At 33.8% G+C, this 12364-nt stretch overlaps 1 protein-coding gene across 1 annotated transcript; it reads left to right on the plus strand.

Annotated features, from left to right (window-relative positions):
• The first annotated feature begins 2608 nt into the window (after positions 1–2608).
• Positions 2609–11508, plus strand: LOC117173840 (trypsin eta-like). Its single transcript, XM_033362485.1, has 4 exons — positions 2609–2680; positions 3885–3963; positions 10426–10861; positions 11190–11508. The coding sequence occupies exons 1-4, from the start codon at positions 2609–2611 to the stop codon at positions 11506–11508; spliced, it is 906 nt and encodes a 301-aa protein (XP_033218376.1).
• Positions 11509–12364: the final 856 nt, after the last annotated feature.

Genomic DNA, 12364 nt, shown 5'->3' on the forward strand with positions numbered 1-12364 from the left:
ACTTCCGAAAACGCACTTTTCTGAAGGATTAAAAAAACTTGAAAAGCGATTGACCAAGTGTATAGAGCTCCAAGGAGATCATGTTGAAAAATAAAAAAAAATGTACACAAAAAAAATTGTTTTTATACTTCATTCTAAGGACTTATTGAACTACCCTCGTATAATCCAACGCGTAATGGTTGGATCTTATCATAGCGATAGTAACTATATATCCCTTCTTTCAGCTTAAAATTTAACGAACCAGAGTTTCCACGATTCTATCAACTAATTCTCGAAGTAATATTTTCCGGTATTTGCACTTTTCTTAATAGACACACAGTAATACAAGATGATGAATTTTAAACGTAGATGAATTTCATTTTTGAATTAAATTAAGTAAGTCACTTAATTTAAACCAGAAATGGAACTTAAGTTCAGTGTCTCATATTTGATATACGAGTAATATGATAATTAAATGATAATGAACTGATAATTAACTGTCGAGTTTGGGATGATTTTCATTCGCGTGCTCTGAAATTCAATTTGTGCGGGCAGAAAGGCGTGCGCGAAATGCGATCTGGCAATGCGCAAACATTTGGACGGGTTTCGGCGATTTTAGAATGAGGAGCCTAGAGAGCAGCTGAGAGTATACAATATAGCGTTGATAGCGCAGGATAGTATCGATCAACACTGAGCTCATGGTAGTTGTTTCGTCAACGTTTCCTATTTTGACATATGTACTCAGATCTACAGGGTGGACACGCTGGGGCTTACATACATGGCGAGTTGAATGCTACCCGAATTGCACAAAAGCAGAGGAGAAGCCATTATACAGGGGTATTTTCATAATTCGCGCCTTTAAAGTTTCATTCGGATCGGCCATTCGGTCAAGTCCGTGCAACTTCGGATCAAGTTTATGATAGTTTCCATGGTTGAGTTCGAAACTTCAAACGGATACAAGTTTCAAAACAATATAGGTTATGTTATATAGTAATTACAAATAATAAAAGTGTTTAATTAATAATGAAGTGAGACATGTGAACTGAGAAGTAAACGTCATTTTTTTCCGTGCCAATAACATTGTAGAATGGCTGCTAAGTGACAAATACCATAAAATAGTAATAATATTCTGTGCTTCCAGTGGGCGAAGAGTGAATGGTGTTTAATGCTTCTTTTTACTGCATAAAAAAGGTATGTTATGAATAGACAGGATATGTTTCAAATAAAGTGGTTGAAATATTACATGCGTAAACTTTAAATTAACATTGCCTACATTTACTGACAGCGATTAGGGAAAACAGGTGAATCTGAACATAACCGTTTCAAGTTTCGAACGCAACCATGGAAACTATCATAAACTTGATCCGAAGATACACGGACTTGGCCGATTGGCCGATCCGAATGCAACTTTAAAGGCGCGAAATATGAAAATAACCTTGTATAATGGCTTCTTCCCTGCTGTTGTGCAATTCGGATAGCATTCAACTCGCCATGTATGTGAGCCCCAGCGTGTCCACCCTGTATAACGGATTTTGATTATAAATCGAATAAAAGTACACATGTGACAAAAAATATATGAAAAAGGATTGAAGATTCACGTTCTGTACCTGGTATACACTGAGAAAACTATATCGCATAAATTACAATATATATCATAATTCCTGCGCCATATATCGTAATTATCGCATTATAATAGCGCAAAATCGTGATATAGTACATTGTAAGTTTTAACATTATATACTGCATAATTGTGCAATCTGTAACTTAAGAATTTAAGTTTATTACGCTATCACATTGTATTTCTACTTTTGTGATCTCGCGAGGTTCCGAGTCGAGAAGAGACGATCACAGGAAAAATTAAAGATAAAGTTTACATCGATTCCAGGCGAAAGATTCACTGGAACAAAAATTAAACTTGCCAGATAAGCTTCACATGAATCGAAGATAATTTCGGATTTGTAATCTTGCCTGGATAATCTTTCATCGTATAATCGTTCAATTTTTATTCGAGGTGCAGTGACAATTACGGCGCCAGTGCTATCCAGCATCGTTTAACTCAATTAAATTTGAGAGAAATGGGGATTCCCATCTGTCAGCTACATTTTGCGTCGACGAGTTTAGAATTATTTTCCTAACCTCAGTTGCCGGCCTTACCTGCAGCAATTTTTTACTTTTTTCTATGTTTGTTTTAAATCTGGTGTCCCGATTTATAGCTCGAACACACTGATACTTTGCCTTTTTCCCATTGCTGCTAAGGACATTGTAGCAGACGACAGCAACAAAATTAACTTCATTTTTTTCTGTGATATTAGTGCATTATAATATCGTACAAAGCTCCGGGACATGATTGTACGTTATCATATTGCGCTTTCTTGCAATATAGAGGTTTTGCGATATTATTGTGCGATATCTTTTTCTCCGTGTACACTGTTACAAATGTTATGAATTTTAATACACGTTAATATATAAAGTGTACTTGAAAATTAATGATTTTCTAAATTAAAATGAAACTAATACACATTTATATTAAACTTGTTTAATATGTATACCAAAATTAATAGATTTGTATACGAAAACTGAAATAATATCCATGTGTAGTAAAACTAAGCGCTAGCGCGTGCGTCGCCCAATGCTGCCGACCCTGAAATGTCAGCTGATGAGTGATTACAGTGAGTTGCCAGTCGCCCGTTTGAGTAAAAAGGTAAGTTAATTTGGTTACATTAATTAATTTAGTTCTTCGCAATTGAGGTATAAAATAATTCAAATAAAGTTTTTATTGATTCTTAATAAGAAAGACTTTCCCTTATTGAGTACAAAAATTCCCATTGTGTCGTGTACTTGTTAGTACGAGAGCACCTTTGCTACTTGTTCGTCTTGCTTTCATTTTGATCCGCTTTTTCTCCTAAACTCATTTTCGGTCGTAAGGCTGCTTCCTTCGTTTTACGTCATATATAGATAATCTAAGAAATATATATTCAAATTAGATACCTAATGCCTATTTTTAAGGTTATCTGTATTCTCTTGTATCCTATACAGAAGCGCACTGTTAGAAATTCATATACTACGTATAATACACATGTACTGAAAGTTTTTTTCAGATACGTATATTAAATTTAAGATACCACCAAATATGAAAGTTCAAACACACATCTGAAATTTAATACACATGTGTATTAAATATAATACAAATGTATATTGAATTTCATATGTGTGTTTGGAGTTTCAAATTTGGTGGTATCTTAAATTTAATATACGTATCTGAAAGAAACTTCCAATACATGTGTATTAAACTTAATACAGCAACTTCTAACAGTGTACTTTACAGATATACATCAGCTATAATAATTGTACTATACTTCAGATATACAATTATATATACAATTTTTCAGATTTTTCCTTGATGAATCCCATACAAAATTTTTTATATGTAAGATATTATATATTTTAATAACCAAGAACGAGGTGGAAATCAGGACAATGAAGCCTCGACAACCCCCCAACACATTGCGTGAGTCTATTAAAATAGTATTATTTTCTAATGAATTATTCAACATGTATTCTATAGCCTCACAGACTGCGATAGCCTCGGCAGTAAAAATGAAAGCTTCAGCCATTTTTTGATTACATAACTGAAGATTTACTTGTGGAGAAAAAACAGATAGGTTTGTCCTTAAATTTGAAGCCATCCGTAAAGAAGATGATTCTATTCTTGATTTTTTGTAAAAATTGGTTGAAAGTCATCAGGGCTGAATTTACGGCGGGACAACCGGGACGACAGCCCCAGGGCCCCCACATGATGGGGGCCTCCACAAACCGTGGATTTAAAAATTCTATAGCAATACAATTTTCCATTTTGTAAAAAATTAATGATCAATCAAGTATATATCCAAACATTATATAAACAGGAAGAGGGCATAGAGAGGGATTTACTTCGAGAAATGGACTTTGGAGAAATCATTGATGATTTTGCCTCTAAGAAAGCACGTGAAGTTTCATTCACTTATTGATAAAAAAAATATGTATTTTAATAGTGTTAATTTGTTGTTCAAACGTAAAAATCAAATTAATAATAGATATTTATTAATTTAAAGGGCCTCCACTTTTTTCTTGCCCCGGGCCCCCACACATCTTCATCCGGCTCTGAAAGTCATCATTAGTTGTAATCAAACAAGAAGTTCACGAGCGTTTTTGATCGACAAAATTACTGAATCGTAATCTTTCCCGTCCGGGCTGCGTTTATAGTAGTTAATAAACGACTGAAGTAGAAGAAAACCTTTTTTAATGTTCAAGGGAATGAAATTTTGTGAAGCATGAGGGTAAATGTTTTTCAAAAGATCGTGAACTGGGTGACCGGGGACAGCAAATAATTTTAGAAGGAATCTATCCGTTATTAGTTGGAATCTGTTGAAAATATAGAGTTCCTTCAATTTTGCTTGCGTAACATTGATTAGGGTAGAGCTACGGTGACCCAAGATAATTCTCAAAAACTTATTGTGTAGAATATTGAATGTGTTATACCAACCGTCATCATGTATAGATAATGCGTAACAACCATGTTCAATGGAACTGAGTGCTAAAGAAGTGAAGATGATATGTAAGGCAACTAAATTTCTGGAATAACATCATAAAATTCTAATTGCGAATAGCAAACCGCTCTCTGACGAGTACCGCGGTCTTTTCCGACTATATCAAAGTTTTTCAATGAAAAATTAGATTTAGAATTTAGCCAGGTTTCACAAAGCAAAATTATGTCATATTCGTGCATAATTCTCTCTAAAAGATCTTTTCTTTTTTGCTGAATATATACTCCTGGAGTTCCATTGTAATATTTTCAATTTACATACCTTAGTCATTGTGAGATGGAGAGAGTAAGAAAAGCAACATTGTAGAATTACTTGTTCTGAGTTTGTGATCGCGACAATCACACGTGTTGGGGGTTAGGGAATTTGCTAAAAGGCACTTGGCATAGAAAGCATTGGTCCAAATTGCGAGATAAATTGATTTAACATTGATAATAATTGTGTTCTCTGAGCAAAATTTTGAGGCAACGTGTGAAACTATGTAATAGACTGAGAGGTTTTTTGATTAGAATGCGATAATACCAGATAATGAGTTACTGCTAGTTTTAGGCTTATTCGTACTCTGGTTGGAGGGTGTTTTTGATCAATAACCTTCCTCGTTATTGCCACTTCCCAATGGAGAGTTTAAATCGACATCGCCTAAAAGAGCAAAGTTAGAATAATGAAAGTGAGCTATTAGAAAAGTTGAAACTGTAGGAAACGGTGGCTGGGAGTTGATAATCTTGTGTGTATCAATAGTTTGATTGTTGGCCTTTGGCCTTTTTTTCTTTTTCGTCTAGGCCGGAATCTTGTTTAATCGGGATATTTCTGAACGCTGCAATTTTTCTAATATCTTTTTGCTCTTTTTAATTAGAAAAATATTTCTCTTTTACAAGATGACAGTTCACATATTTGCTGTGGTTTGTTTCCACAAAAGATACATCTGGGGCTTTTGCACTGAATCGCAACGTAATCAAATCTAAAACATGCATATCAGAATTTAACAGTAGTTATGTGAAAGTACCACCTGACCTCCAAATGTAATTACGACCATTGAAAAAGGTCGGACCCTTATTTCTTTTTTAATGAAGTGTCTTGCACTCAAGATTTTACATCCGTGTTTGAATTCCGTACGTTCTTTTATTTTATCTAATGAGATAATACTGAGGATCACTCTTACTATTCCCTTCCTAGAAACCCTATAGTTTCGGACAAAGGTCCTAAATTTCGCTGCCCTAAGTAAATCTGTTTTTAACGCTATGTTATTTGCATTTTTAGTGCTGATGCATTCGACCGAGACGCGTTTTTTCCCGTTCTTTATAATGTTTTTGATACAGCCTGGGAAATTTCTTTGCAAAAAATTACTAACCGACAAAATGTGAAAAGATGCTTCCTCTAAAGCCTCGACCGTAACAAAGATTGGTTCTTTATTATCGGCACTGTACCTGTTATTCAATACATTCACTGTTTCCGATTAATTTGTGGTAGAGTTAGTGGAATTAGAAGGAGGAGGGACCTGAAGTTAGGATTTTTGATTTAAGGGATTCTGTCTTTTGATAAATTCATCCGATGATTTGATAATTCCTGCAGAAAAAACATCGAATTTTATAACGTCCTTCAGAAGCATATGCTTAATAAAACGCCGCATGGAAAAGGACCACTAGATGCGTGATGAAATTCTCTACATTGTCAAAGTTCACAAAATTTTTTTGTTATCATTGGATTTCTAAGAGTAAGCTGCATCTGAAAGTGTGAATAAAAATGATTAATTATATTTATTGCAAAAAAGCACTAATTAAAAATGAGGAAAGTCGAGTGTTGAAAAATACATAAGAAAAAGATACACTAAGCACTTTGCATGTCCTAAAATTTCTACAAGATATCTAATACCCATTCCACATACAAATAAAAAAGAACCTAAATCATTCTGTGTCTTTTTCATGTTTTAGAAGTATTCGAGTGCGGAGCGAATTTACAAACGACAAAAATCGCTTGCCCTTACTTATTTTTTTGCTGTGTAAAATATCTCGAACACTGATCGAAAATCCTAGAGAAATAAGTCCGGCTTGATCCGGCTAGATTCGGCTACACACTAACAACAATCGTCCAGGTATGTTCGAAATAGCTGCTGAACTTTTCTGTTGTAAATCGAAGCCGTGCTCTCGAGCTCTTCAACAAAAGGCATCGCTCGCAGGCTATTTTGTTTTCTTTTTCATTTGCATTCTCGACTTTTCGCTACTAGTAAAAATCCGCAAGTCCATTTTCCGACAAAAATTGTTTCGAAAATTAATTTTCGATTGAAAAATACAAAAGAGCACATTATTTCTATAGAAATAGTTTAATAGAAAAATTAAAACTGTTTTCGATAGAGGAGATGGCTTGAATATGGCACACTGGGATTTCGGATCAACTAAAACGTGTACTCCGTTAGTGATAGTAGGAGTTGAATGCTTTTTAGTATAGTAAAAAAAAGTGTATGTTTCATTGTTCGATATGCATTATTCGGAATGTGAGATAAAAAAATATATAAACAGTCATCCTGGAGTTCATTTTAGATGAGCCTTAAATGTCCATTTTTTATCTTGTGAATGAAATTTTGTTAATAAATTTTGATTATAGTAGTGCAGTAGGGTTAGTAGAATACTATTGTAAAGGAGATATGGAGACTTCTCTTTAAAGGTTATGCTTTTTAGACATGAATAATTTGTAGATTGTGGCTCGAATATGGCAAACTTTTTTAACAAAAAAATCACAGTTAGCCATTATTCAACTTTCTAAATGTTAACAAGAATAGGTTTATGTATTCATGTACTTAATCCATTTATTGCGATAGATCTTACACTTTGCCAGAGGAGAAATCTTGGGTAGAGTGTACTACCTGTAACACATGGTCCCAGAGTTGTTGCATCGGAGCATTATCAGCCCGATATTGATGTGCGACTATTGTCAATAAATTCGCTGTATATTAAATTCTTCAAAATTATATTAATAAATATTTGCCTACTGTTAACTTGTTTATTTTTTTGTGTATTTTGATTTTTTTCCAGGTGTGCCATATTCGAGCCACCCTTTTTTAAATTTGAAAACCTCGTTTTTTGGAAAATCTTTATTTTAAAAAGTACCGCTGGTGATTTGAAAAAATCAACCTTACCGTTCGAAAGGTTATTCAATAGCCTTTCGAATGCCCTATTATTCATTCAAATTTGGTTCATAGAGGCCCAGCAATCCATCGAAAAGGAGTTTGTGTGCCATATTCGAGCCATTTCCTCTAGTTATATAGAGTTCTTTGGGCAAACAGTTTTTCTTGATTTCTCAGTCCGAGTGAGATCGGACTTACGTATCTTTAGTTTGTAGGGAAGCATATGTAGGTAGTGAAATACGACACTATATATCACTTAAAATAATATACCCGCATTACAGTCGTAACAAACTTGAAGACGATTTGGCCTTACTAATCATTTATTAACGTATTAACTTTGTATACAAATATATATGCAAACAATAGAAATACGTAATGGAATTCTATCAACAAATACTTGTGCTACTTTGAGGAAACGGGTCCAAGTAAGAGGGTGATACTGGATCATTATTGACAAAAGAGAGTCAAATGCCTCGGCACTAGTGGTTCTTCATTTGTTGCTGACAAACAAGTTGAAATTTTTTATTGGAATGGAGATAAACCACGCCAAGAAAATCCTGATGTCGTCATGAACTTGTCTCATTCTACTGGCAGAAAGTGGATCTTTTTAAATATTCGGTTCTATCACATATTGTTTTGAATCTGCTACTGCTTAATAATTGTATAATATCCCTGGCGCACCGAACGAACGGAAAGAAATACGCTACAGAGTACCCTTATAGTATCCACACAGTATCCCTTCCGTATCATGCAACAAAAACTAAAAAAAACCAGCAAGATGGGCATTTAACTTGTTGCAATTCGGATTCTACGTTAAATTTTTCATTAGAATCTCACGGAGTAATTGCAATATTTTTTCTGCATCGTTAAAAAAGAAAGAAGATACAATAGCATACTACTTACGCGATTATGGGTGCCCTTAAAGCCGCATTCAGCATAAGTTATGACATTTAATTTTAACTTTTAACGCTGCAAAAAAACTATTGCAATTACTCCGTGACATTCTAATGGTGAATTTAACGTAGAATCCTAATTGCAAAAGGTTAAATGCAATCTTGCTCTATTTTTGAGTTTTTTTCATGATACGGAAGGGATACTATGTGGATACTATAAGGGTACGCTTTAAAGTATCCTTTCCGTTCATTTGGTCCGCCAGTGACACACCTAATAAAACGTGGTAATCTTTATGGAATTTTCGAATATAATTATGTAATTTCAAATTTTTTATCTGAGCCAAATATTGAGATCTAAGGCAATTTGACAAAGAAAAAACTTACAGGAAACGATAAATGATGAATCCTGGCCCCAGGAAGTCTGCTTTCATATTATACATTGTTTTAAGAAACTAACATATTTTTGGCATTTCAAAATAATTTAGGATTTTCGAGGAAAGTTTCAAGATTCCCATAAAAAAGAAGAATTTAAAATCAGCTGATATTCGAGTAATTATTCATTTAAGTGGTATTGTTACGACCGTAATTCCGGTAGTGAGTGAGACAGTGAATCTTACCATTTGACATTGTTCGTCCTGCTGTGTCAATATGCCAAATCCAGTAATTTGCGGTTCACTGTGTTCAATGCGTCATATAATACCATTATGGTAACCAGATGATATAAGAAATATATGCACAGTGAAAATTGTTATCTGCGTATGTAAATACTGTCTATGGATCACGAGGACCACCGAGTCAAGTGATTTTTTGGGTATAAATAAACCGGATTCCCTTCCTTGTTCTTTAAATCTGCCATCAGAATTCTACCTGTGATTTCTTCTAATAAATGGAAAAAACAATTTGCTTCTGTCTCGTAATTCTTTGTGCCATTTCTTCTCAAGGATTTGAGACTTTCTTAGACGAAAATGTTGGTAAGTAAAAAATCGTAATATCATTACTGTAATTAAATTGCCCTCCACGAAAAACCTTGTTGAACCTCTTAGAATTTGTGTGAGGATTTTTATCATCCTGATTATTACTCTACACATATTATTACTCTATATTACACAGAAAAAACTGGGGTTTCCATTAGAAACCATTTTTGGTTCCAAAGAGGAGCTACAACAAAAATGAACCCCACTTGCTGAAAGGGAACCTAAAACAATAAGTAAGCTCTAGATGATACCTTAGTTGGTGTTCTAAAGGATCCCAATTTTGATTGAGCTTATTTATAAAAAACCTTTTTTTCCCTTTGTCCACTTCGACATGTTGTTTATTGATAAAATAATTTTTACCTTAAAGCACGCATGTAATCGAACTCTGATGCAAACAACTTAATGAAGATGATTAAATTACGAAATATTACTGCAATTAAAATAGATATAATTATTTGATAGATATCATTTGCAGGTTATTTAGCAAAGTTGTCAATATAAAGTCATATTTATATGCAAGAAACTTTTCGTCTTAAGTCATCGGTCGATAACTGTGAATCGATCAATAACTTACCAGCCTTACTTAGCAAGCGTTTGGTTTGCGAATGCGCCCACATGTTCTTTTCAAGAGCGCTTTAAACGAACTCTTTTGGCTCCCTACAGGTATCTATTTGGAGCTCAAGTTCTAAATGATAACAAATTTTATTTGAGCCGCAACATTAGTGAACCCCCAGTTTTTTCTGCATATACTCTATTTATATCTACATCAATATTGGCAATCTTAAAAAAATCTTTTTTTTAAGCACGACCATTGCTTTATGTAAATTCATTTGAATTCAGACATTTGATACAATAATTTGATGAATTGACCATTCTTGCAGAGAAGTCACCGAATATCCCCGTTCGTTATAAATGCCCTACTAATAAAACACCGCGTAGAAATAGAGCATTCAGACATCAAAAAGTTCCGTATATTGTCAACGTTCAAAAAAATGAACACAATGAATGTGGAGGAATTATAATAACATCTGAAATTATTCTGACAGCCGCTCAATGCTTTCATGATGAAAATGCATTCTATAGCGTTCTAACTGCTTCAATGCATGTAGGTGGTAGGACAAGACGAAATATAACACACAAAATCATATATCCGCATTTCAATGGGGATACACTTACTGGCGATCTTGCCTTGCTCATAATTCAACCGCCTATCGACTTGGTACATTCACCTAATCGAAGAATAGAAATTTACAATGGAATTTTACCGACAAAGTCTTATGTTACTTTGAGTGGCTGGGGACACCTTTACGGAAGCGGGTGAGATGTGATCAATATTTTAAAATCCACGTGTCCAAATGACAAAAGGTGCTATCTCGCCAGGACCAAATAGGAAGGGTTCCCCTTTTATAAAGCCTGCTGATGTTTCCAATACTATTTATATGGGATTTTCGAATTTGAAAAATTCACTAACCGGAATGACACCTTTTTACATTGTCCTACCGAGATAGCACCTTGTCCAGGGTCCTTTCAGCTCGATATTCCATTTCGTATGGAATTGGTAAGTTAGAAATCGGATAAGTGTCACATTCCTTTAAAGAGGAATTTAATTTTTTATTTATTCTGAATTTAATTTTAAAATTTTTAGAAGCAGATTAGTAGTGTCCAGACATTTGCGATCCATCATTGTTCCTACAATCAGCGTAGAAGAGTGTCGAAGTTTTTACCATGACGTAAGGTTAATTACAAATCAAGAGATTTGTACTTTTGATAGAGGGGGAGAAAAATACGGAAGCAACGGTGATGCTGGCGGTCCTTTAGTTTTTGGTGGTAAACTGGTTGGTGTTTATTCTTGGGGTGGAGACGGTCATCCTCGAGAAAATCCTGATGTTTTTATGAATTTGCTTTATCCTTTGTATAGAAACTGGATCCTAGCAAACGTTCGGTTACATCATGGATGGTTTTAGATTGAGTCAAAATAAACTTTCAGTTTCCTGTTATTCTTAAATTTTTCGTCTAAAATTGGTATTTTAAAAAACAAAAATCATTAGATTTAGATCCATATATTTATTTCTAAAATAATAAAATTTTCGATCTTGAACAGTTTTGAATTCTTGTTGTGTTTTTGTCAGAAATTCAAATTTTTATTGAAGAATTATTTTATTTCAAAGAACATTCACAATTTTAAATAAGTTCAGGTAACATTATCGGGTTACATAAAAAATTAGTGTTTGTAAATAAACATAATTATAATTTGAACAAGATTTACACTTTTTTAAAAATAATTTTGGAAATTTTTAAAAAATTTATCTGCTATATCATCAGAGAGTGTACCCTACCGACAGTAGACCAACCCTCCAAACCATGAAGGCAGAAAATCTAGACAATATCGATCAAGTTAAGAATTCTCAATAACAGAAAATGCTTAACGTCTTAATAAGAATAAATGGAAAATAATATTTTCAAATTAAATTTCTTTCTTGAAAAAAAGATCCTACTCCATCTTCACTCCATTGGGAATCGAACCACAAGACTTCTGATTTCCGGTCAGGTGCTTTTTCAATCAAGCTATTAGAGGGATCAGAGGGAAGATGGAGTAGGATCTTTTTTCAAGAAATAATTTTAATTTGAATATATTATTTTTCTATCTAGTCTTCTTAAGACGTTAAGCATTTTCCGTTATTGAAGATTCTTAACTTGATCGATATTGTGTAGATTTTCTGCCTTCATGGTTTGGAGGATTGATCTACTGTCGGTAAGGTACAATCTCTGATGATATAGCAGATAAATTTAAAAATAATTGCTTGTATTATTAACACCTAG

Source organism: Belonocnema kinseyi, chromosome 5 (genome assembly GCF_010883055.1).
Source record: "Belonocnema kinseyi isolate 2016_QV_RU_SX_M_011 chromosome 5, B_treatae_v1, whole genome shotgun sequence".
In the NCBI taxonomy this organism is placed as follows: Eukaryota; Metazoa; Arthropoda; class Insecta; order Hymenoptera; family Cynipidae; genus Belonocnema; species Belonocnema kinseyi.